Source organism: Scardinius erythrophthalmus (assembly GCF_964197995.2).
Source record: "Scardinius erythrophthalmus genome assembly, chromosome: 18".
In the NCBI taxonomy this organism is placed as follows: domain Eukaryota; kingdom Metazoa; phylum Chordata; class Actinopteri; order Cypriniformes; family Leuciscidae; genus Scardinius; species Scardinius erythrophthalmus.
In genome coordinates this window covers 7,671,318-7,698,863 of record NC_138238.1, presented here as the reverse complement: position 1 = coordinate 7,698,863, position 27,546 = coordinate 7,671,318, and the positions used below count along the sequence as shown (strand labels likewise).

The window sequence follows — 27,546 nt, the reverse complement described above, 5'->3', positions numbered from 1 at the left end:
GCCAGTCGAAGAAGTAACTTGGATCCGGAACATCTGAACATGATGCTCTTTCTAAATGGCAATCGTTTCCTTCTCTCTTAACTCTATTTAAATGGAGGGCAAAATAATCATAGCCTGTTAGTCATTAAAGATGAACATTTTGGAAACATTAACTGATATGTGGCAGCATTATAAAAAATAATACCAATAGGGTTTAATGACACCTGAACAAATAAGTTGGGGCTAAATCGCTTTCATAGGTAATTGAAGTTCACGCAATTGTGCTAATTTGATCCAGGTTTACCTAGGCTAGATAATCTAGTTTAGTGCACGCCTTTCTTAAAACATTTTTGGACAGAAGTAATTCAGGGAAGAAATTTTTAATAAATCAAACATATTCAAAATACAAAATATAGTTTTGGGTATAGGACCTATGCTACTTAATAAAGGTGAGTTATACTTATTTAGAATACTGAGAATTACAGTTTTTAAAGCAATAACAGCATTTTGGAAAAAAACAAGAATCCCCAGTTTTAAATGATTGGTTAGATTTAGGTTTCTAAAGTACATTTTGAAAAGATATGGACACCTCTAAAATCAAAGAATGTTCTATAAAATAAAGGAATGTATATTACATTAATTACCTTTTTATATGACCCTCCCTGCCTTTTATTTTATTTGTTTACTTATTTAATATTATTATTATTTGATGTTTAAATAACATTATTTGAATTACTTATGAATTATGTGTCATTATAAGAGTTTGATATACATATGTGAATGTTTAATTGTTTTATTCATATATTTTTGTGTATTTCTTTTATGCGTTGGTGGTGGGTCTTATCACTAAAGGAAAAAAAGAAAGGAAAAGAAAGTAGAAGGAAAAATAAGGAATAATTATTGGGAAATGGAAATGTCATTTTAATTGTGTTAAATGTGTTTGAATCGAAAGACATAATATATACTACAATGTTTGCTGTTGGACATAAGATGTGCCTTATTTAGAATTTTAAACTTACAAGTAAGTTTATTTTTATGATAGCAATAACCGTAAAGTAACTATTGTGATGGGGTAAATCAAATGTTGGCTAATATACTGTAGGGCAATTACTAAGCTCAGATTCATCTTACCAGTTAACATTTATTCTGTGCTTTTGTTATTAATTATTTAAATGTTTATTTTTTTCTGATTTTAACTTTTTTAAAATGTGATTTTTTTTATTTTTTTTATTGTAATGTTTAATGTTCTTCTAATAACCATAAATATATATATACAAACCTACACATGTGTTCAATTATATTGTATAATATCAATTGTTTGTGAAAATAAATAAATAAATAAATAAATAAATATATGTTGATTTTCTGTATACTGTATATTTATTTTTGGACTTATAGTGGTTAAAGTCAAATGATGGTGTGAGAGAGTCAGTGGAATAATATTATTGTGTTCCTGTCGGTCAGTGTTAGGGGACTGAGTTTGGACACCCCAGATTTAGACATTTTAATAATCAGTGATTATACACAAGAGTGAGAAAATGTACAATACTATTCCTTATTTATCCTTATAATACAGTTTTTAGGTGAAGTTGAGAAAGGGCAACAATTGTAATATATTTTTACACACTGTAAATACAAAAAAAAAAAAAAAACTGTTGCATTAATTATAAACAAAATACAATGCTTTTTTTTTCTCTGAAAGGAGAATAAGATTATATTTCAAAATATTAGCCATTGATAGCCAGTCAGCTTTAGCTGTACTTCTAGAATGAGGGTTGACCACAAGATGGCAGTAGGAACACAGCTATACTATACACAAGCCTAGATTCATTATAGTGTTTGCATTTATCATAATATTTTCACATTCTAGGCAAATTATAATAGTTTTCAGGTAAACAATCTATCAACATATTTGATGTCAAGTTAGTGCGCTTACCTATTAGCTCATGCTCACCTTGAATCCACTACCTCCAATGCATTTCCACTGATAATTGTGTTCATTTCAGTAAGTTAGAGTACTGAATGAATTACACATCTAGTCCTGGTAGAGAGGTTCTGTCCATGTTTCACCTTTGTAGAGGTGTATCTCCATTTTAATTAAGTTATTTTTAGGTCCACCCTCTATTGAGAAGATTTGACTTTTTGAAATATAATAATTGACTTTTATATTGAATCTGTCAGATCTGTTTCATCAGCACAAACTGTGCGCAGTGGTAGAGTTCCCTGAGTCAACATACTGGAAAAGCTGTGATACAGCAGTTTTAGCCTGAGGATGATTATTAAGCATGTAAATCTACTACAACATGAACAAACTCGCTCAGGTATTTTGTTTTACTCTTAAATGATGATTCGCATTGACAGTCATGAACACCAGTACAAATTATGGCCCTTTGGTGAAGTTTATCAGCTTTCTTATTTATTGAAAAATAGAACTGTTATTTTGCAAGGGAAAGTGAGGCAGGGCATTATATATTATTTCAGTACAGAATAATACAGACATTAAGTGAAAAAAAAAAAAAAAGATACAGCAAATACTTGGAAATTAAAGAGATGGTTTAAACTTTAGTGTTTGTCAGTAATTTTATGTAGGAAGATGTTGTGCTATACAACTGCTCATATAGTAATCAAGCAAAGAAATTATAGTAACGTCTATGCCATCATATATGGATGATACTGTTGTCTCTCTAAGCATAGACACTATAGTAAAAGTATTGATGGCCTGTAAGAAAACTACTCCAAACTGTAGAGGGAGCCCTGGTGCTCTCAAAACCTGTTATAGTCCAGCATTCCAGCTCATTTTCAGTCTCACAAATCCAGTTCCGGACATCTGGTCGTCTTCAAAAACTTTGCGTGCAGCGTGATATCTCCAAGACCACTTCCTTAACCCGTATGAACAAAACTTAAAGAAATTGGCACATTTGATTATCCTCCTTTTGTGCTAGAAGACAAATGCAACATTTCAACCAAATATAAGGCAACACAAGCCCCTCGTACCCCTTTAATAAAGCCCTTTTCCAAACCATTCTATACACAATGAAAAACACCCAAGGAAACAGTCTGCATTACAAACATCTCACGGTTTCTCTTTTAGAGCTCTTATTAATCGTACCTTACTTGTTCCTCTGTACAGACATGCTGATTTCACAAACCAATGAAAAACAGATGAGCAAGCAAATAATGTAGTTGTAGTCTGATCACAAAGAACAGATTACAAAGTGAAGGTAAAAGGCCACAGAGAAATCAGTATAATAAGATTGCAGAAACCAACTGTTTACAAATATAACCGATTCTACAAAATGGTGTTCTCTTCAGCTCCTAGTGTGCTTATAATGTCAGATTACAGGGCCAGCACTGTTGACTAATAACGTCAATCAAAAAACTCAAATATACATGAAATGAATAACTGAACATTATGTACATATATAAAGAATGGAACACTTAAATTATCTCCCCGAAACATAACTGTGATCCAAAGTGCACAATAAACAGTTAATACTTGCTGAGATACCAGGATGTTAATCATCGGCAATTATTTGATGTTTTCTGTGGTGCGCCTATAGTGTTAAATATCTTGTCAGTTTTATGGCAAACTGTTGTTATAAAACTTTTTTTTCTTGCTAGTTTGTGAAAGTCTCATAAGAGAGACCTAAATGTGAAGTGTGTAATTTCTGCAGCACTAAACAGAATTTCAAAAATGACTAATGGTAGATGCAGATGTTTGAAACTTGTAAAAAACACCAGTCAAACAAATGCGTAGCCCCGCCCCCAAACTCACATGATTGGCTGAGCTGATTTTATGGAATCCATTTAAATGTTCCAAATCACCATAAATCAACTGAATACTGTAGAGTTTTTATTATTATTATTATTTATATATTCCATTTTGGTGCTGCTAGTGGCAGGGAAATTACACAACTCTCTTTTAAGGAAAATCAAGTGAAAGCTTTGAAATATAATGTGACTCTGGAATGAGTCAGATCTGTTCCATCCGCATAAACAATCTCTGTAAGATAATATTGCATGGAGGATCAAGTTTGCTCATTTTGAGATTAAAGAATTTTAATAAAAGTACATTTCTGTCTATGTTTAACCGACGCAAAGGGTATGGCACTAACTCACAGAGTGGCTATAAAAGTTACAGTCTTATCACGGGGTGATAAGTCTTATCTCTCTTCAAAACCTAAATACAGAAATACAAAGAACTACAAGAGTCATTCAGAGATGAAAACCCCTCAATAGCCACTTCTGCTGATGAGCATGGTTTGAAGACCGAGGCACTACACTAGACCCTGAATAAGAGAGCTACCCCTTCATCTCTGAGCCTATACAATGATAATCAAATAGCACACTTCTCAGCCCTCTTGACATCAATCCTCATTCACACACACAAAATTGACGTCGTCATTGGTTCCACTCAGACTGATTCTACTGCCTCCGAGCAGTGTCACCACTGCTCTCGGGTTCTGTATCCCATCAATCTTAAGTCTCCAAGATTGAAAATTTCATGTGACCCGACAGGAAATCCTCTTAAACACACATGGACCACATGGCAAAGTCCAGATCCACTACATAAACAACTCTCAACAGGGAAAAAAAGTAACATATGCCAGAGATAAAGCGTTGTGTTGAACCTCCAAACACGTTTATGGCATTCTAATCATTACTTCAACATTTACATCAATACAGATTTGTGTACAAGGCAAAATTTAGGATATAACTTAAAGATGGAATCAAAAACTGTAAAACATAGGAAACTTAAGACTGTTGGCAATAGTTTGGAAGTCCAAAGGCATAAGCGAGCTGCATCCGAGCACTGTGTCGATCATGGGAGAATATGAGGTTTGGTTCCACACAAACCTCCTGTATCAGCGTTCCAAGTGGTCAACACTGGAATTCATTAATGATACTCACGAGACCGTAATTACCATTTGAAACGGAATTTCCTCGCCTTGGCATATGCAAACACACAAGCACATTCCTCTCAAAGCTGTGGCGGCTCTGGTGACAGTCACTAGTAACAGAAGGTTTGTATACCTGAACTAGGAATTGTAGTGAAAAAATATTTAGCAAGGGCTAAAACACACGTTTTCCCTTTCATCTCCATTATAAAATCAGTCCTCCAAGTCAATGTACAAGCTTTGCATTCACCAATCGACCAAAACACACCTCCTCCTCTTCTTTTAGTCTTTGCAAAGACTGTTATGCGCATTACAGCTCATTTTACACCCTAATCTCGTCGTCATCGTCATCATCCATGTAGGAGAAGTCTCTGTCGTCTTGCACTCGAGGTGAGCTGTACTTGATGTCGTCCATATTTCCCTCATAAATCTGATTGTGGGGTTTTTCATCCAGCACGGTGGACCCTGAACTTGAGAGGGAACAGCTGTCCAAGTGTTGATGATTCCTGGTTTGGAGCTCTGGGGTGTAAGGGTTGGTGCCTGGCTTTTGGCGTGGAGGCCGAATAGGAGGAAGGGGGTCCTCTTCCTCGACTTCATTGGGAGGACTCTGGGGCGGCGAGCTGCTCTTCCCCTCTTCGAATCCCAGATCGTCATCATCTAAGCCCTTCTTGTCCATCACACTCAGGATGTCGCCCAGCATGGAGGGACCCAGATCAATGTGGAAGGACATGATTGACTCTGCATGTTTCATGCCTCCGGTGTAAGGAACTGATGGACGCAAGTCGGTCAGCTCACCAAAATTCCTCTCGTCCAGCTCCAAGTCCGATACAGCGGGCGCTGCAGCTCCGTTAAACGGCTTTCCATCAACTTCCGGAACGTTCTTTAAAGGACTTGAGGACACGCTCTTGGGAAGGTGGATTTCTGTACCTCGTCCTGCGCTGTCATCATTCAAATATGGCAGCGAGATTGCATTTTTTACATAACTTGGCGAGCCTCCAGGGGGCGCTAGTTTGGATTTGTCAGGCTTGTCGCGATTGACCGACTGGGAACGCTTGCTGCTTCGGAACGTACGGGAAAGGAGGCTCTGTTTAGGTGAGCTCTGCTGTACCTCCGGCTCCCTTGGTGGCTCCCCTGAGCGGCTGCTAAGAAAGGAGGTGTCCCCGAAAGCGTCGCCTCCTCGCCCCACATGCATAGTGTGACGGAAGTCTCCCAGGGGTGCGCTGATCATCTCTGCAGTCAGGTCAGCACGAGACCGCCGCTTTGACTGGGAGGACGAGGACACAAGCTGCTTCAGAATAGGCATGATGACTTGGAATGGAATACTGTCCGCAGAAAAATAAAAATCGCCAAAGTCTTTTCTCGCCAACTGATGGGTCACTCTTTCCTCTGACGGTGTAGATCCAGGACAGTGGTCAGGATGAAAACTCTTCCAAAAACCTAGGACACAGCCATTTTTATCCTTAAAGTACAGTGTCCTTCCTTCAACATCTGACAACTGACCTATAACAGAAGAGAAAAGAAACAATAAATGTCATTTTATTTTACACGGCTGACATTTTATTACCTAATCTGAGATGGATTCTCTTTTTCTTTAGAACTTGAGTTGAACTGTCAGCTGATGGAAAATATTACAATTATATTTAAATTATACATGATACTTGGGGTTTCTGAATTTTTAAGCCATGCTGATGACATCACATACTAAATTTAGGTACTAATTAGTTTTAAATGGATTAATTATAGGGGAAATATCCTTTGAAAAAGAAAAAGGGGTGGAAAAAAAGAAAAACTAAGCCACTTGAAGTATTACATAACACATTAACGGAGAGGTGGAAGAGGTTGGAAAAGGAATTCCCATTTCATCCCATAAGCCATGAGCCTTTTTATTGTTCTTGGAGGAAGTGCGGTCATGAAAGGGTGACACGTTGCACGAGTGTTGATTTACAGAGCTCTTGTTACTGAAGGATTTACTTTTGCATGGTGGTCACCAAGTCACCACACAAACCAAAGCTTTGTACACTTCCAACTCTGCTTCCTATGAACTTGTGAACCATCTGTTTACTCAGAGGAATCTGGAATTAAACCACACAAATGGCATGCCAAATTCTAAGGCCTAGGATCAGCTTTCAAAAAAAAAAAAAAAAAAAAAAAAAAAAAAAATATGTTGACTATAAACGTGTGTCAGTATTGGCAATGGGCATCAGTGCTCCAAAAATTATCAAGAAAAAAAAAAAATTCACACAACAGACTCCTCCCATGAGTAAATACTTCTATATTTGATAAGTAACATAGACCTGCAATTGTAATTTAGAAACAGTTCTTCAAAAGAGTAAAGACGTTTTAATGAAAGTAGCCTTGCTTGGAAAACAAATACAACAAAAACAGTACAGATGAAACAAATAAAAGATATTGGGCAGTAATGCATCCCAAGGCACAAATCCAAGTCACAAATCCCCTTTCTTTCCAAATCCACATTCATTTCATGATTACATAACCATGAGCTCAGAGGATCCTGGGAGCACAGACTTGTAAAGGACTGCATTTCTTCTTAAATTCAACTCCATCCAGTGCAGTATTCTCTGTAGTGTGTGCCAGGCTCTTATATCATGCGGAAATCTAGACCTTTACACTGTGTTGTACTCCACTGCCTGAGATTTTCCTTCCAGACCTGCTGACAAGGTACTTTTCCCTTTTCCCTCGACACCTTTCTTGCATTTACACTCTTCTGCTTCCTTTTCATACATAACTAGGTACTTTAAGCTTTCTACTTCCAATTAACTATTTGGGTTTTGCAATTCTTCTAGTAATCTGAGGATGAATGAACCGAAACATTAGGATAACATTCTCATTTCATTTACTTCCATTAGGAGGCTTTCCAGATACTGAGTTGCATTTATTGCATTCAGTGTTTGAAAGCTTCTTGATTCATGTTCATTCAGAAAATTAAAATGACTAAGAAAATGGCTAAGGTGGTTTAAGGTGGCTCTGATGAATGTGTTAAGCAAGCAAGTAAATAAAGTAAATGCATACATAAAGTATGTAATAAGTAATAATAAAGTAATACAGTAAATACATAAAGTAAGCAAATATGTTAAACAAACAAGTACAATATACAATGAAAGATGGAGTTTAGCATTTTGTAGCATTAACTATTGTTAATTAATTCTTATTGCTTGTAAACTGCATGTAAGCTGCTGCATATGAGCTACAACCAGTTCTTAATTCCCAACTCTATTTGAAACCACCTTTTCCTTTCTATTTTTTTTTTCTCTTAAAGTGAAACATATTGCATGTCTTGGAAGACTAATGATGGTTGTATCATCCTATTGTAATGTCACTGTAGAGGGTATGAAACAAAGGGAAAGTAGAAAAAGAGAACGACTGAATACTAGAGAACTTCAGTGCTCTTTGGGTTCACTGTGAACATTTTGATCCCCAACTGTGCGCTGTGATTTATGGTTTAATAATCTGATTATCTGCTTCTTTACACAGGGGAGGCCTATTAGCCTGGACTGACCACCAACAGCCAACAAAAGACTTTAAGATGCACCAATCACTCAAACAAACCATGATCAAAGACAAAATTGTACGACAAACAAAATGCCAAAAAAGTCAGATTTTTCTGAAACTAAGAACAAAGCGCTTGTTGCCGTCTAGAGATGGTAGACGGTAGTCTGCAATTTTGTTTTCAAACATGACTTCATAACCATTCCAGAATTGCATGCACGCCATCTGGATGAATGAGATCCAGGCAACAATATCCCAAAGACACGTCACCCCACCAAAAACATTTGCATCTCTGACAACAAAAGCCTATTGAGCGACTGTAGCTGTGAGAGAACAGAGGAGGGTTTGATAAACGATAAGCTCTCCACTTGAGTCAAAGAACTGGGCGTCCCAGAGGAGGATTCAGCTCTGCCCGCTGGCAGATTGACCTCATTGTTGAATCACAGCATATCGCCCCACTCCGACGTCCAGATAGATTATTGTATCTGTGTTTGTATGAAGTAATGCAAGACACCTGTGTAAGACGCCGTCCTGTGTAAATGATTTTGATCATATAAATCAACAATCAAAAAAGCCATTTTTAACACCAGGACATAATGATCTTAAATTAAAAGGTACACTATGTAACTTTTGGCACTCTAGCAGTTAATAAACAAATTGTCTTGCAGAAGAACATTGTAGCAAGAGCATACTCTCTCGGTTTATGAATATGACAAGTCATGCAGGTATTGAGCTACTTCGCAGCGGTTGTGGTCCCGCTCAGGCTAAATTAGTCCAAATATAACATGTTATAAGTGTACCATTGTGATTCAGGATAAGACAAAACATGGTCTGGAATATGGATTCATGATGTACTCGCTCATTACATACATTTTGTAAAAAAGTATTGGTACAGACAAAACCGTCATAGATCAAATGGATTTCAATGCATTCAAATGGTAAAACAAATATTTTTTTTAGATATTTTAACATTATAGTTCACAATGCCATTTCAAAATACAGTGGCCTTGACTATGCGGTTTATGTTGTAGAACAAAATGTGAAAGTAATATTAACCTCAGACCTCATTTTACGTAATTCCCATAGGAACCCATGCCAAATTAGCCATCCGGGTTGGCCTACAAATTAATGTCATAAATCACAACTGAACAACTATTGCTCCAACAGTATGACACTTCATTATTAAGCAATATATATATGGCTCACAGGGCATGATTAATAATATATTTAACTGGTTTTCTATAAAGTTGAATTAATTCAGTTTGTTCATTTAAGTCAGCTGTGCCAAGTATTTTTAATCCTTAAAAAATAGTTTAGTAATTAGTAAAATGAACCATTCAAAACTGGACTTAGGACAAATCTATCTGACTTAATGAGAAATTATGGTTGATATTGTTACATTGAAAAAGAGGTGTGATTGAAACAGCAAAATTCCATATTTAAATAATTATGTCAACTGTGTTGTCAAACGCCATGAACTGGTTTTGTCTTAGGTCCATTTCATGCCTATTTCCAGCAATCTCAGCGTCTAAACGCTTCATTAACAGCTAAACTCAGGGGATTTCAGAGCATGCCATTTGTGTTCAGCATCATTACACATCAGTACAAAATCCTAACAGCTCCTGAAAGACAACACACCAGCTTAAGATCTCTCTCCCCCTTTGGACATGTGTGTACATATCAGAGCTCACTGGAGACCTACAACTTTACAGCTGGACGGACCCTCGTGATCAAACTCCGTGAGGGTCTAACCACACATCTGCAGGGCCTCGTTTCAGCGGGACCTCGTTTCACAGGCTCCAAGCTGGGATACCAGGAGACCCGCTACGGCCTCGTCAACATTCCTAAGCGTGAAACACACAAACACTCTCACAAGAAAAATATATTAGTCTGTCTCGTCTGGCAGGAGGCCGTTATGGCGATGATGGTAGAAAAACAAGGGAAGGATTGTGGGTTAAAAATTGAGAAATTTTGAGGTTTGAGTATGAATGTGGCCATCAAACCCACATTTACATAACACACTTTTATGTACGCAAGACACATATCCAGAGATTAAGACCAGGAAAAATAAAGCAACTATGGTATAAATGATTCACATCTTCACCACAAGCATCATTTATCCCATGCTGTTAACTCATGATCTCACAATCTCTTGCGTAAAGTGTCCTCTCATGCAAAGCTCATGGAAGGAAGTCAGATGAGACGATCCACTAAATGAAACACCAGCTGTCACTTGACATTATTGCACTTTTATTTATAGATCTGTTTTAATCTTTTAAGAGTAATCATTACTTATTTAACAGGGTACTTCTGAACTCTGGAAAATATCATAATTATTCTTCCAATACAACTGCAGCTCTCTGATTTTTTTTTAAGGTACATAGCTCTGGAAATCATTACCATGTTTTATTTAAGCAAAAATGATGAATAACTATATTACACATTACATCAGAATATATATTCACACATTAGACATGACATGAAGTGAAGCACATTAGGAAGGACTGTATTCACATTAGAGCATAACATTACAATTGTTTAAAGGGATAGTTCACCCAAGAATGAAAATTCTCTCACCATTTACTCTCCCTCATGTCGTTCCAAACCTGTAAGACTTTCATTTATCTTCGGAACACAAATGAAGATATTTTTAAAGGGGGGGTGAAATGCTATTTCATGCATACTGAGTTTTTTACTCTGTTAAAGAGTTGGATTCCCATGCTAAACATGGACAAAGTTTCAAAAATTAAATTGTACGTTTGAAGGAGTATTTCTCTACCAAAAATGCTCCTTCCGGTTTGTCACAAGTTTCGGAAAGTTTTTTTTCGAGTATGGGCATGCGTGACGTCAGATGTAGCGGAATTTCCTTATATGTGTCCTAAGGGCACTTCTCCGGAAGAGCGCAGGCGCGCGCGCAACCATAGACCAGAGCAAGAGAGCGGAAAGCAGTTCGCCCATCATCACAGCGCTATGCTCGGCTTTAGGGAAGTCAATGTCACCAAAGAAGTGGGTTTTTGGTTGCCAGGGCAAGACAACCCTGCACAGATTCCCAAAGAACCCGGCGTTAAGGGACCAGTGGATGGAGTTTGTTTTTTCAGAGCATCAACGGAGGTTGTGCAAGACTGTTTGTTCCCTGCATTTCGACGATGATTGTTTTATAAACAAAGCCCAGATCGACGGATTTGCAGATTGTCTAATGCTTAAGGATCGAGCAGTCACAATGATAAAGGTTCGCGGTCGTGCGTTGGAACCGGGCGGTGAGTAAAACTGCTTGAAATGTCTCTGTGTGTTGTTAGCTCGGCGCGTTAGCACAGCTTTAGCTTTGCCCACACGGCCCGCCTTCAGCCGCTCGTTTTTTTCCGGAAAGACTCGGTACAGCCTATCTTTCTTTTATAAATATAATAAAACTAAAGACTTTTTGGAGATATGAAGGATGCAATACTACTCTATAGGTACTCAAGATTAACAGGAGATTGAGTGAAAATGAGCATTTCACCCCCCCTTTAATTAATTCTGAGCAATTTCTCTCCCTCCATCGGTAATACCACTCAGAACCAAACTACCACTTTGACGCTTTAAAAAGTTCATAAAGTGATCGTAAAACTAATCCATATGAATTGAGCGGTTTAGTTAAAATTTTCTGAAGAGACACGATAGCTTTATACACTGAACAGATTTCATTAAATATTTTATTCACATATAAACATTCATCAAGTCTTACGGGTTTGAACAGCTTACGGAAATCGAATCATTATGGTTTTATTAATTTACCTTGTATTTTGCTATATAAATTATCTTCACAAAAAACACTGTACATTTAAACTTATTTGTTACATTTGTCCTTGTAACATCAAAGTCCCTTTTAAGGAAAGTCTTGTTTACTCGGCAGCCATATTTGCAACGCCACCGGGCAGCTATTTTGGGCATCCAAGACCAAGTCCTAACTATCTGAATGGGGAATACTGAAATCTCAAAAACTGCTTGCCGAACTCAATATTAAAGAAAATACTTAAAATCAGCAACAAAACATGACAAAATATCCCATAAATGTTGTTTCTTATGCTCAAATATATATTTTTTCGGGCTAGACCAGCCAATGCGCGTGTGCAGTCCTAAGCGCAAGTCTCAGGTTTCTAGCGGAACCAGAGATTCTAACGGCAGGGACGCAACGATTGGCTGATTGATTGGTAAATGCTGATTGTATTACATGTTGCACGTTGCAGTTTCTCCCTATTCATATGTAATAGGAGTGAACCATCTTTCACTATCTATAGTCATTGGTAGCATGCAGAAAAGGTCTATGCCAGCCTGTGATTCATTGAGATCTAGGACAGCAGGATTGAGGCACATTCATCCATTTGATTAACGTCTGGACAACACACTACATAATCTCTTTTAAGACTTAACATCCCTTGTCTCTGCTCTTGGAGAGATTGCTGGTGTCTGTAAAACACTGAGGATTTCTGTGTGTCTGGCACAATGACAGATTAAACACACAACAGCAGTCAAATCAGCCATAAACTGTCAATACAGTTTTGATTGTTTAAGGCTGATTTGACTGCTGTTAAGTATTTGTAGTATCATACTACAAATGTAAGCAAGGGTAGACATACTCTAGGAAGTACAGCACTGCACAGAGACTCTGTCTGTATGATATTGCAGGAGATTCACACCACAGTGTGATATTCCTGACAAATCATTCATTCTGAGTGCTGCTGCTATCAGTCATAAAATAATTAAACTGTGATGCATGCATTTATCAAAATAAATGTTCAAGAAGTTCACAAAGAACTTCATGCCGCTGGTGGTTGGTTACAGTGTAAACATGGTCAAATATTTAAAAAAAAATGTTGCTTTATTAAGATGAAAAAACTAAATATCATCCTGATAGTCCCTAACATGTTAACAAATTTTCATTGAAACCAGGAACTGGTTGAAAGCATAAAAAAGCTGAGTGGTTTTCAGATGTTATTATTGACTACAGTTACAACCTGTTTTTCCTGTTAACCCCATCACAAGCCTAAAGCCTTATACAGACAGATATTAAGTGGTGAATAAACAGATGGAAAGGTAAATGTGATACGGGGAAAACAGAAAGACAAGACACCCACCAAATCAACCAATAGAATCCCTTCTCACACCCATGAACACTGTTGAAAATATTTTAACTGTAATAAATGTTAATGTGTGTATACATTTGGTCCAACACCATGGACACAGAGTGAGAGAGAGAGACACTTATCTTATCAATAAGCAGTGATATGAGTGATAGTGAAGAGTTAGGGCAAATCATTTGAATGCAAACACTGTTTGAAAAATACCACAAGTGTGAAAAGTGGACATTTTGAAGACTGTTCTGGTCGCTCTTTAAAAGCTTCAAAAAGGACACAAAACCAGCATAAAAGTAGTCAACAAGACTAGTAGTGCACTATGTTCCAAGCCTCAGGAGTCATATAACCGTTTTGAGCCATTAACCATTCCAACCAGATCAACGAGTTATGGTTGAACTCAAGTCAGGAACACGATTTGAGAACCAATCATCCAGACTAGTTTTGTGAAGACCAGCCGACTCATCTGAAAAGCTAAGTTTCCCAAAAAGCATTGTAAGCCTAAGTAGATCGTAGAACCATTGCCACCAATGGTCTTTTAGCTAATGATGCTTTTGAGAAACGAATGGGAGAAGAGGGTGGATGTCAGGATTTGTCAGATTTTAGTCTGTTCATCACAGAAATGCTATTGTATGGCTTCAGAAGACTGGGGATATATTGCATAAGTCATATTAACTACTTTTTTTTTCTTTTTTTTTTTTCATCTATGAAGTTTGACAGCACCAGTTCTCATCCACTTAATATTATACTGAAAAGAAAGACCAGGATATTACTTAAAAAAGTCACTTTTTGTGCTCCACTGAAGAGGGAAAGTCATACAGGTTTAAAATGACATGAGGGTGAGTATCTGAGTAAATGATGACTGCATTCTCAATTTTGGTTAAACTATTACAGGGAAAAGGCAGGATCATTAGCAGATTATAACTCCATCAACAAGGTAAAGGACAAAGCAGCACACATGCAAAACACCTCAAGAGTTCAACCACATTACAGAGTAATACTATCAGCTTCCCTGTCTAGTTTCTGAAAGTTTTCTCTCAGCTTGGTCCAGACAGGATATTATGCACTAGCTTAGTCGGCATTCAGCAGCAGCCAGCGGGGTAAAGAGATATACAGTACTGTGTGTGTTTGTGCTTTGAGTTTCTCTGCCAAACATGCTGAAACTAACCACAAGGATTACACGCTAGAATGTAGAAAACACTAAAAACCATGTTTAAACCAGCAAGGCCTCATGTGCCACACACAAACACACCTTTGAGTCTTTTAACCGACCAGTCTGACTTCACATTTAACGACATAGCCTACCTCTAAAAGAAGCTTTACCTTTTCGTCAAAACCACTATTATGGCTTTTTACAGGAATCATTCTTCTTGCCAGTCACTTTTCGGCAAGGTGAAGGTTGCAGCTCTATAATCACAGCATATAAACAGACAGAACGTGGCCTTACTAATCAAGTAGATGATTAACTTTCCACATCCTTTCCACTCCACATTCCTGCTGTTTTCCTCTGCCAAAAAGCCCATGGGTTCAGACTTAGCCAACAATCCTCTCACAGCTGTGTAATTCTGCACACAATCAGAAAACTTTAAACCCAGGCTGAGAAGAGCGCAAATAACAATCGATTTTGAAACTGAAAATTGCATAATCTGGTTTGAAGGCTAAGTAAGAAGAGCTACTGCTTGGAATTTAGGCTCATAACCCTTTCCAAACGGCACAGACGAGAATGAGAGAGCCAGCAGTGCTGCGTCTTCCCTGGGTGTTGCCGACAGTCTTGGGGCCCGTGTGTCTGGGACACACAACCATGAGTGTGTTGAAGAAAAGCAGACACACATCGGGTGGTGCCATCTTGGCAGAGGTGCTACATGACTGTGCGCCAGCAGGCTCGCCACAGTCATCGCAGGGCATTTCCATCCAACATCTCGTTAGACGGAGAGAAAATGAGGCCAATGTTACATGTCTCTAAACATTTCTGATAGGGAGAGTGGGCAAGTCGTCCCCTTCATATATATAGTGCTGTATTTGTGTCACATGACCACTTTAGAAAGTGCCCATAATATAAGCACATTATTATTATTATTATTATTTTTTTTTTTTCAAAGTAACTTTTTTGCATTGTAGTCTAAATGAATTATGGCAAAGCAAATGTATCCAGCTCTACAATATATATTTAATAAAAACAATTTTCAATGTAAAAGTACTGGCATGATTGCCAAAGCTTTATACATTAAACAAGTAATGACAAGAACAAGCAATATACAATATAAGGATAAAAAAAAAAAACATCAATAAAAATAGTTTTAAAATAAGGCACCAAGTGCTGAAATAAATAAATCTAGATAATCTTTAAAATACTATATCAAATTGATGGATTATTCAAATAATCCGAATTTTGACTTTTCTGGGCTGATTAATGAAAATGCAAATGCAATGCAGGAAAAAAATAAGACTTTAGAGAATTAGTTTTACTTTATCATTCATATTCATTATTTTAATAAATTAGTTTATTCCTCAATGAGTCGTTGAGAGCGGGCAGGCTGGCGTCTCCCCATTGATTGCTAGATGGAACGGCAGATCTGGGTAGAGTGTGCTGCCATCGTAGCTCGATGACTTTATTTTTTGATATTGTGATTTGTGGTGAGAGTAGTGAGCAGGTTGAGAAGAGCCTGGAGAGGTGGAGGTACGTGCTGGAGAGGAGGGGAATGAAAGTCAGTAGGAGTAAGACAGAGTACATGTGCGTAAATGAGAGGGAGGGCAGTGGAGTGGTGCGGTTACAGGGTGAAGAGGTGAAGAAGGTGGAGGAGTTCAGGTACCTGGGGTCAACAGTGCAAAGTAATGGAGAGTGTGTTAGGGAAGTGAAGAAAAGAGTGCAGGCAGGGTGGAGTGGGTGGAGAAGAGTGACAGGAGTGATTTGTGATAGTAAAGTATCTGCAAGAATGAAAGGAAAAGTTTATAGGACTGTGGTGAGACCTGCGATGTTGTATGGGTTAGAGACAGTGGCATTGAGTAAAAGGCAGGAGGCGGAGCTGGAGGTAGCAGAGCTGAAGATGTTAAGGTTTTCGTTGGGAGTGACGAGGATGGACAAGATTAGAAATGAGTTTATTAGAGGGACAGCGCATGTTGGACGTTTTGGTGACAAGGTGAGGGAGGCGAGATTGAGATGGTTTGGACATGTGCAGAGGAGGGACATGAATTATATTGGTAGGAGAATGCTGAGGATGGAGCCACCAGGAAGGAGGAAAAGAGGAAGACCAAGGAGGAGGTTCATGGATGTGGTGAGGGAAGACATGCAGGTAGTTGGTGTAAAAGAGGCAGATGTAGAGGACATGGTGGTATGGAGACGGATGATCCGCTGTGGCGACCCCTAATGGGAGCAGCCGAAAGAAAAAGAAGAAGAAGAAGAAGAAGTTTATTCCTCAATGACTCAAATTACCCCTTGACGAGTCACAGCTTAAATGGGAGTACAAGTTATATTTCTATTATGTTTTCTTTTCCATTTCGCCTTGAACTATAATTTGGTGTATCTGACTGTGATCCATCGCGTTCTTCCACCCATGCTCAGTTCTCCACACAGCTACAATTTATGAAGCACTTTGCTCAAGTCAAACAGATAAAGAGGATATTTCCCAGCTGACCTTCTCAAACATCTTGGTATTGTGAAATGCAAACTTTGGACAACTTCTTGTCATTCATCTTTTCAGTCTGGGTTCAAAAGTACAACCATTTTGGATCATTGTCAACAAAACTGTTGAAATCTGAAAACTGATTTTCACCAATCCTACTGTTTCTTTGAGAATATACGCAACAATAAAATGTGTCTAGATGAGTCATTGAGAAAGGATGCTTAAGTTGTATTGTACATTAGACAGTATAAAGCCTGTCTTTCAAAACAACTTCCTTCACAGGTTCACAAGACACCAGTCAAGCAGCATTTTTCAAGGCAGCACTCATGAAAAGGAAGGGTCTAATTTAAAACTTTCTGTTTTGCTCACAGGAATTCCCCATTGGCATCAAAAGGATACAAGAGGACCTCAAGTAACCTTAACTTGCAACATTCAATGATTAATGATTGACATTGTTTTACATCCTAAACAGCTGAATAAATTCTAAGGGGCCGTTCACACAGAACACGTCTTTCCATTCCACTGCGCTACTTTTCCATTTTGTTTCTATGTAAACACTCGCTAGACGGACGTGTTTGACCGTTGCGCCCGCGCCTTGCATCTTTTGCAGCGTCTCGCGCATGACACGGCATTATAAAAATGCGGTTTAAGTTTAAATAATCTCAAATTTTAAAGACACGTCTTGAGACCTTGTGGTTTTTCAAAGCAAAAACGTGTTCTGTGTGAACCAACCCTCAGACTGGCCTCAACTTAGCCATATTATACAAATCACTGAATACTCCTAAACAGTTTTCAATTGAAACAATCTCGTCTGAATGACCTAAAAAGATAAAATTATCGTAATTGCAAGATGACGATTTCTTTTTAGGTCTTCTTAACCACAACAAAAATCCATTTGCTGTTGACAGCAAAATAATATCTTTGCTCAACTATTTCTATATTTAAAAAAAAAAAAAAATTATAGAACAGCATGGCAATTGAAATATCTTAAAACAGATGGCATTTTGGGTATTTTACACAAGTTGGAAGAAAGAGCTTTTTATTCAATTCTAACTTATAATTAAAAGTTTGAAAAAGATATTTACTGGTCAGAAACTTGTAATCACGGTAATTGTGATGTCTACAAAGCATTAGACAATCATAACTCTCTTGCAGTGACAACATACCAATTAAATTAAAAGTTAAAAAAATATGACTTCTCATACATGACTTCTCATAAACTGATAAAATCCTTGTAAATCCTCTCAAGTGGTGACTCAACATGGTGACAGCAGTCTTTGAATATGTGTGTAATGCATGCATGAATGATGTGGTTTAAGCACTGATTGCGAACGCACAGCTGTCAGTGTGGTTCAGCTCTAGTAGGTCTGAAAAGAGCAAGGTCCACTCACTTTACACACTTAAACCAGATGTGGTTTAGAAGAGAACAGCTCCAAAATTGAAATACACAATGCAGTCACTCTATTACAAATATTTACCATGGTTGCCACCAAAATATTATTATGACAATGGCTAACACAAATGAATGCAATGCAGAAGTAATAATGCAGAAATTACAGCCAGTGCCTTTGGTAAATGTAGTTTCAATAGCAAAACTAGTAGCAATAGTGTTAAATGAAGCCCAAATCACTTAATCTGAAATCAACAATACTTAAAGACCATGATTGATTCCTATCGTTTAAAATAGGAAGCCTGACTGTGCAAATCAATTCAACACTCCACCTTTAACACACTCAGTGACCTAGTGTTTGAGTTTACTGGAGCATTTAAGTGTTCCTCCACAGGATAAGGCCTCTGGAAACGCCCAACTGTCTACCCTCAAAGACACTGAAACTGTGGAAGCAAAGTCACAACGATCACAATACACTTAAATAAATAGAGCTTAAAGAAGAAACGATCTTAAGTATGAGCCAAACCCTTTACATAAACAAAAGTAAGAGAAATATATCTAGACCTCAGAAGACATTCTTACCTTTGAAACTGTGATAGTTTGCTAATTTTGTGGAAGCTTGACTATTTCACAAAATAAATCAATTAAATTAAATAAATCCCCAAGTTCTGTAAAGCTGGTCTGAGCGAGCACAAGCAACAGTAACTAAAGTGGGCGAAGCTTAGTGAAGGGTCAATTAACCCATTGTTGGTCTATTTTGAAAGAAACACAACTGCTAAATTGCTAGTAATCTATGGAAATATAAACATTCTGAAGACCACACATGTATGGGTCATGTGTCCATGAATTCGGGCCACACTTGTGGGTTACTTTGAGCATAATGACACTGAGTGAAAGAGGGCATATGTTATGGATCCATAAGGATATTGGATTACTCAAGTGAAGCCAAGAGCATCTGGGATTGGAATGGACACTAATGGAGAAAATAACTGCTCCTTTTCTCTTTTCACCAGCCATATGCTTGAGGGAGACTACCTGTTACTGAAGAAAACTGATTGAAATTGAATGATGGGGAGAGATTTGAGCAATGGAGAGGAGAACTATTAGAGAATTTAAAGAATAATGTACAAATGAAGAGACACAGTGAGAAACAAAAATGAATGTTTTTCCTTTTCTCTCTGTGAAAAAGAAGTACACAAGCAAGTGTCCTCACAAAATGGTTTTGGAAATTGTTATGGCCATTATTGTCTTTGCTCTGGTGTTATCTTAGTTCAGGATAAACACGAGTATCATTAATGAGCAACATCAATAAGCTGCCAGGAAATAATCGCAGTTCAATAAAGGTGATAAACACACTTATGGCAACATTAACAGCTTGGGAGCAAGACAAAAGAGCAAAGGGCCAAAACCACAGAGAAAATGGCTATCTATGTGAAAAGTGGCCAGACTAGATGTTGGGCTGTGCCAACCAGGTATTAGAAATAATGTGCTTTGAGGTTTGGACTTAAAGAGAAACTCAAGTTGAGGTCCACTTTCACAGGGAGTGATGCCGATACTGTCACTTCAAAAATGTGTGGCTCAACCCAAAGAAAATCACCTGTCATTTGCTCAAAGGAGTATATTTTTGGCTGCTACACAATACCAGTAACTTAAACCGGTTTCACGCCTTTCAACACCATCACACAACACAGTAATCTTGAATTTGTTATCTCAAAAATGAGGGACTCGAGCAATGAATCTGAGTCTGAAACTTGACAGTCATCATCTTGAAACCAAAGAAAGGTTACTTAAACACCATGTTACTTCAGGCCGGAGTATGTGAAGAAACTAGTTCCCTATCAATGAGTTAATCAACATGCACGAGTTCATTACATAGAAAATGAGTAATCCGCCAATAATTTTCAGCATAATGTCAGCTGTTAGTTAGTTTACATACCACAAATGCCTATAAGTTAAACTTACCATAGTCTCACTTAGCAAGACTTCTGACTACCAGGATACATGTTTAGTGCAGTTTATGGCAGTTTATTCCAGCCAAGAACAGAAAAAGGTCATCATGTAAAGTGACCAAACACGGTCTTCTTCTTGTTACCTGGTATCTGAAATAGTTGGGATCTCAATGAAAGTGACCTAAATGGAAGAAAATGACCAGCTAGGGCTGCAACGATTCATCGAGTTACTCGATTTACTCGATTACAAAAATTCCTCGAGGCAAAAACTCTGCCTCGAAGCCTCGTTAAATTCCTATGACGGGCACTAGCACTAAACACGCAGGGATCTGATTTTACACGGACCGTTGTTCAATGTTCAGGAAGCACACCATAGCGCGTGATACATTTTGAATTTATTTGGCGCGATGGCGGAGAGTAAAGATGTCCATAAACGGCAGAGAATGTCTAAAGTTTGGGATCGCTTCCTTCCAGCGTCGCTGAAACAAGGTAACGATTCTGTCCCCCGCATTTTTTTTGACCCAGCGCCAATATTTCCGCCCGTGCCTAAGCCTAGACATTGATGTTCGCTGATTTTAATCCCATACTGTATTTAGTGATGTCGTGATGCGGTTTGACTAGATATGATTTAGCTTTGATGTTTTTAAGAAGTAAACGTATAGCCTAAAGAAAGAACCCCTTCACACACACACACGCACGCACGCACCCTCGTCTCTCTCACGCGGCAATGCATCACACATATGCTTAAACTTTTATGTAGCCACGCAACAATAATTTCAGCATGCATTCACTGTATACACCGAGACATGATGGAGGAACAATTATTGTATTGCAGTCTTTGCGATACCTTGTTTGTAGGCTATGTCACGTCTACCAAATAGTTACAGACAAAAAAAAAAAAAAAAAAAAAAAATGAAACTCCCCAGCCTAAGACATAATCGGCTACCAAAGTAATTGAACATAGAACATTTTAAATTAACAAAAAATATATAATACTACAAAACGTGCTAATATACTTCAACTAGCCTAAGTGAAAAACAAAATGCTGTTCTTTTTCTATTTAACAAAATGCATATTTGCAATAAAACATTCCCCTTTTCAAAGCTACACTTATTTTTTTTATAGAAATTGTATACATTGTGTACCTGTTTGGCTTGATATTTTATATTCATTTCATTTATTTTTGTTCTCCGGTGGGAAATTTGCAGAAGGTGCAATCCTTTTTTTGTAATGTTGTATTAAGAAGACAAAACTAAGGGCAAATGGCCTTTACTATTTAAGTTTGTATTCATAGTTTTACATGTTATACATGTTTTACAGTATAAAGTTGACTTAACTGTATTGTTATATAATTGTTGGCACTGGCACTTATAAACACTAAATGGGTAAAAATTACAATACATAGGCTTAGTTTTGGAGCCAAATGTTGGAGTTTTTCAGCCACATCATTTTCGTTATGCATTATTTGTTTTGATTGTTTAAAAACACACAAATTTTTTTTATCCGATTACTCGATTAATCGATCGATTAAGTGCTAGATTAATCGATTACAAAAAGAATCGATAGCTGCAGCCCTATGACCAGCCAATCATTTTGCAATAGCTTTTTTCAGCTCTTTTTTTTTTCTGAACTTTGGGAGGTCTGTGGGTTTGCCATCTGAGGCTATAATGACTTGAACTGTGATTATCAATGTCTAAAAGATCTTGGTCAACAATTAACCATTGGTTGAGATTTTTTTTTTGAAAACGTTGAAACAGTTTCTTATTTAATTTTCCATATCATAGCTTCCTTAGTTGTGAGTACAGCAGCACAGATTAATATCAAGTCAGTTAATAATGACTGCAAGCTACACTTGTTAACAAGAGTTAAACAAGTTCTTATGACAGGATTCGTATGGACTAAACGCTATAGGGCTTTGGTCTTCTTGGTATAAGAAGAACTGGCTCATTGCCTGGTGTCAGGAGGAGGTCAGCCTGTAGGACTGCAGGAGGTTTGGTTTCAGAGGAATACGCTTCTCTGCGCTAGTATGTCAGATTCCTGAGGCCTCAGCTGGGCTTGCAGGGAGATCGAGTCGTCTTATTCAAGTTCATGAGGAGAGGAGACAGTGCAAAAATATTGACTCTTGGCAAGACACAGAGTCGTGGTTTAAATAGTTTTACTTTCCCTTGAGGTCTGATATGAATGCAGTACAGTTTTCCCAAGTTCAAAGTCTTCTATATAAAAGCTAACAATATCTTGCAGGCATTTCCTATCATTGTATAATAAATAGCATGCCGTGCTGCTCAAAAAAAAAAATAATGCATCAATAATATTAAAAATAAAATAAAAATGGTGAAACAGCCAAATCATAACAACCCCCCACACCACCTAAAAAAAAAATGCAAAATACAAAATAAAATTGTGTATAATAAATGTATTTTTTTTAAAGAAATACTACTTTTATTCAGCAAGGACACATTAAACGAAAGTGACGGTAATTATACTTTTAAAGATTTCCCTTTCAAATAAATGCTGCTTTTGAAATTTCTATTAATCAAATAATCCTAAAAAAAAATAAAATAAAAATCATGTGTCATGGTTTCCCCAAAAATATTATGCAGCACAACTTTTTTCCACATTGATAGTAATAAGAAATGTTTCTTGAGCACCAAATCAGCACATTATTTCTGACGGATCATGTGACTGAAGACTGGAGTAATGATGCTGAAAATACAGCTTTGACATAGCATGAATAAATACATTCAAATATATTCAAATAAAAAAAGCTTTTAAATTTTATTTTAAATGTAATAATATTTCACAATAGAACTGTTTTACTGTATTTTTCATCAAATAACTGCATCCTTGGTGAGCATTAGAGCCCTCTTTCAAAGAAATTTGAAAAAATCTTACCGACCCCAAACTTTTGAAAACTAGTGTGTGTTAAATAAAAGATGATTTCAGTACAACCAGTCTTATAAAATATTGCTTTTAAATTTCAATCTTATAGCCTACAGCTTGATCTTCACCCTAACATGTGATTTAACTTCAACACAAAACCTGCAAATGTCTCTTACAACACAACTGGGACGGGTGGGTGTTGAAGTTGTTATCTAGAAAGGCCAGGAACACCCATGATTAACTAACCACCATAACGAACAACTTACACGCAAACCTGCAGGCTAAATTTAGGAAGGTTATGCTTTCAAAGCCCCCCAGGTTGAACTTTAGTCCTTTGAGCACAGACATGTCGACCTCCTGTAGTGTGTGTGTCGACAGCTGGGCTGATTACATCAGAGAGGAATAAGGCTTTCTGAGGAGCGCAACAGACTCATGCTGCTGAGTCACAAGAAGGCCACCGTAGTGATTGAACAATAAACTAAGAATTATTAATACAGTTGATGTGAGTCTCCTACCCTCTAAACACACACACACACACACACACACACACACACACACACACAGCTAAATCATATCACAGCAGGAGTGGATGGGCAAGCAGCCAGCTGTATCACTACAGATCCATCCACACACACTCACTCACTCACTACACACACATAAGCACCAAGCAAGAGGCTGCTGATGCATTTCAAGTCAAAGTGAAATAAAAAATGTAATATATTTGAACATATTTGTAATATAATCACAATTTTTGGCCAAATTTTGCAGCCCTACAAACAAGCATGTGTAGCTTTTTAGATTTTTTTTTTTTTAGCCCTACATACAAGTTTGGAACGACATTAGAAGGACTAAATAATTACTGGATTTTAATTTTGGGGTGAAGAAAGTAACTAAAGAAAGAACGTTTACTCTGTGTAAAATGCAGTTGCATGAGATGTAAGGTGAGAAAATAAAGAAGAATTAGGAAAGAAAAAAGTGTAAAAAGAACAGACTGCAGTGCATTTATCTGTCCATCTAGCAGGTCGGCCTTGTAACACACGCACACACACACACTCACAATGACCTTGGCCCACATCTTCCATGCTACAATTTAGGCCAGAGCTGTCTCTCTGCTTGCTGGCTCTCCTAACTGGAATATCATGAGCTCAGGATATTAACCAGGCAGCTTTAAAGGGATACTTCAGGATTTAGCATTAAGCTTTGTATTAGTAGAAAACCTGTAGTATTTTCGAATTACCATGCTTTCCACCCTCATATCCCCCTGAGACAAGAGATTTATGTATTTTTTGTCTGGAAAAAATCCTCCGATGACGCAAAAATCGTCATTTTGCGTCATCGGAGGATTTTCTGGCCAGAGGCTAAAGACTACAGCCAGTAGATGGCGTTGTTCCGCATGTTTTCAGCCCGCCCATAGAGGGTGGGATCTCACTCACAGAATGTACACAGTATCAGCCGTCTTTCTTTGGAAGCTAAGCTAGCAGGCTCTTGTTCTGTGGAGAAAGCTGAATAGTAGGAGAAAGCTGAGTAGTAGGGGTTACCATCCTCCTTTTCCCGGACTTGTCCGGCGGGCGAGATCGTTCAAAATGTCCGGGATTCAGCTTTTGCTTTCTGCGGTCGCCATTCATTGTTTACATGCACACCTTTTGTTACAATCTAACTGAATTCATTCCGATTGGTGAATCTGAATGTAGTGTTTACATGAACGCTAAACAAGTGATCGGTTGATGTGCGTTTTACCATTGCTAAGAAAATTCCCGCTCCTCCGTGAGAGATACGAGACCCGGCGCGTCTCAGTAATGACGCCACCGGCCTCGCGCCATTCTCCCGCGGCCGTCAGCCTCGTCCTGCTCGCCACAGTAAACATGATGAATGAATGGCGATTGTAGAACGCAAAAGCCGAATCCCGGACATTTTGGCCGATCTGTAAATCCCTGGCAAACTCATCACGTAGACTAGCTAGCCTTGTTGTTGTTTTCAACTGTACACTCTTACCGGTAGGCGTGGCCTCCTAAGGCAGCGAAGCAAGTGCATTCTGGGAGTTGTTGTCTTTCATCCACATAAGCCAAAAATACATTTTCTGGCTTTTCTCAGTCTAGAAAGCTCCAAATTCAAAAATTTCTTCACATTTCTTCTACTTAAATGACCTATTTTAAATACACATTCATCTTGCCAGAGGTGAAGTAACCCTTTAACTCCAGGTAGGCTATACAGTGATTTGTTTGGTCTGTCCAGGCAGATACTGACCTCAGAGCACTGGCGGCAGGGTTGATAATGCCACCTTTCACAAATATTGACACCAAGAATGCTAAAAATGTCAAAGGTTAAGGGTCAAAGGCCTAGACCACACAACGCTCAAGTTATAATTCTGTATTACTTTCACTCAAGCTGTGGTGGTGATCATTCGTTCCTGATAGAGGAATTAAAAGGTTTAGATGAATTAAGACTTAGAGCAACAGAAAATTATTCACACAAAAAAGAAAAAAGTCAAACCATGATACTCAGAAGTTGACTGTGCTGTTGAGACAACCCATTAGGGTCAATCAATTTCACTCTGATAACCTTTTACAATACCAGAGCGCTTGCCAGTTTTCTCTGCAAACAACAGTTTGAGCCGTTAGAGTAACGAACTGTGAAACTGCAGCCATCTGACCAATGCGCATTATGCAACAGATGTGGCCAGCAGGTTCAGGACAATATATGGAGAATACATCTGGAAATTCACAAGAAGCTCTTGGAATACTTCACTGGATTCCTGTTTCATTGCAACGTGGACTTTTTAAGAAGTGGTTACATAACATTTCATCTACCACTTTTTCTTCATACCGGCACACTATTACAGCAGCTCCAAGGTCCATCCAGGCATTTAGCACCACTATACTAATGACTCAAAATCACAAGCTCCTTGTCTCCTGCAATCCCAACAAGCAGTACACGTCAACGCCCCCCATTAGAGATCACTTGTTAACTGCTAACTCACTTTCACAATCGTCTGCATTGCCTATACAAAAGCCCCAGACTCTAAATCTGAAAGGTGAAATTCAAATTATGTTGCCTCTGAAACAGAAGTAATGATTAGGCCTAACTGATTTAACAAGGTCTATCCATTAAGGTCAGTGTAACTGATAAAAGACAAATAATGCAAACATAAAATAAAACAATAAGCCAGATATTAATGAAATAGCATTTTAATCAATGTATATATATATATATATATATATATATATATATATATATATATATATATATATATATATATATATATATATATTAGGCTATTAAACAGAACTTAATGTACACATAGATTATTGGGCTAAAAAATATAAAAAGTTATCAATGAATATTATTAAGTTAACATTTGATACATTATTTATTGTATAAAATGTAGGGCAAAAAAAACCTAACCTAACCTAAACCATGATCACAGCCCAAAGCAAACTAGGTTACACACAGTACTAGAGGAATGTCTGAGACTGACGCATTCAAAAGTGTACAAAAAAAATCTCTTTGGGACGGGACCACATTTGAGATTCAGATGAATGAGATATCTGTCTGACTGGCCTCTGGAGTTCAATACAAGACACTTGGAGAGCAAACGCTTCATTGTATCTTTATCTAACCCAGTGAACTTTTATCCAAACTTCTTATGGGATGTGAGCAAAGGTCGTAGAAAGAAATGAATTGATGTAATAAATAATAAAGATTTTTACCACTGTTTGCAGCGTCGTATTCGATCCCAGAATCCTCAATGCCAAGTTGAGCTTCTCATCCAACAACAATGGACCAAGTTCAATGGAATCACACTCCAAACAATAGAGTCCGTAGAGTGTAACAAAACACAGGTTAAGCCTGACATATGTCTCCGATATCCTTTAAACAGCTTTATGTGGGAATAACGCGTTTATAGATAATAAAAACGTGTTAAATAGGACACACTCCGCCGAATCCTGAGGAGCAGATCTCCGCGTAATGACTGTAGTTCAATGTGCGATGGCGCACTAATGCGGTTCAAGCGTCCAGAGACCGTCCTCTGACTGTGTGACGAGGACGACGCCCCGCCCCCTGCCGTCCGCCCTGCCCCTTTCAATGGTGAGCTCAGCCTCTCATTGCCTTTTAAAGGACCAGTAGCAAATTTACGACCAAATACACGACTGTATACAGTAAATTAAGTTTGCTTTTGGCGTCTATTAATTTTAATTTAAAATAACCTTTACATAT

At 37.8% G+C, this 27,546-nt stretch overlaps 1 protein-coding gene across 1 annotated transcript; it reads right to left on the bottom strand.

The window, feature by feature from the left end:
• Nucleotides 1–2,374: 2,374 nt before the first annotated feature.
• cdc42ep4b (CDC42 effector protein (Rho GTPase binding) 4b) lies at nt 2,375–27,385 on the bottom strand. Its single transcript, XM_081392509.1, has 2 exons — nt 27,039–27,385; nt 2,375–6,377 (listed from the first exon to the last, which is right to left on the bottom strand). The coding sequence occupies exon 2, from the start codon at nt 6,178–6,180 to the stop codon at nt 5,200–5,202; it is 981 nt and encodes a 326-aa protein (XP_081248635.1). The 5' UTR covers nt 6,181–6,377; nt 27,039–27,385; the 3' UTR covers nt 2,375–5,199.
• Between the last annotated feature and the right edge of the window lie 161 nt (nt 27,386–27,546).

Bases quoted from the DNA above. Each gene is read 5' to 3' on its own strand.
- cdc42ep4b (XM_081392509.1), bottom strand. From the start codon at position 6,180: ATGCCTATTCTGAAGCAGCTTGTGTCCTCGTCCTCCCAGTCAAAGCGG.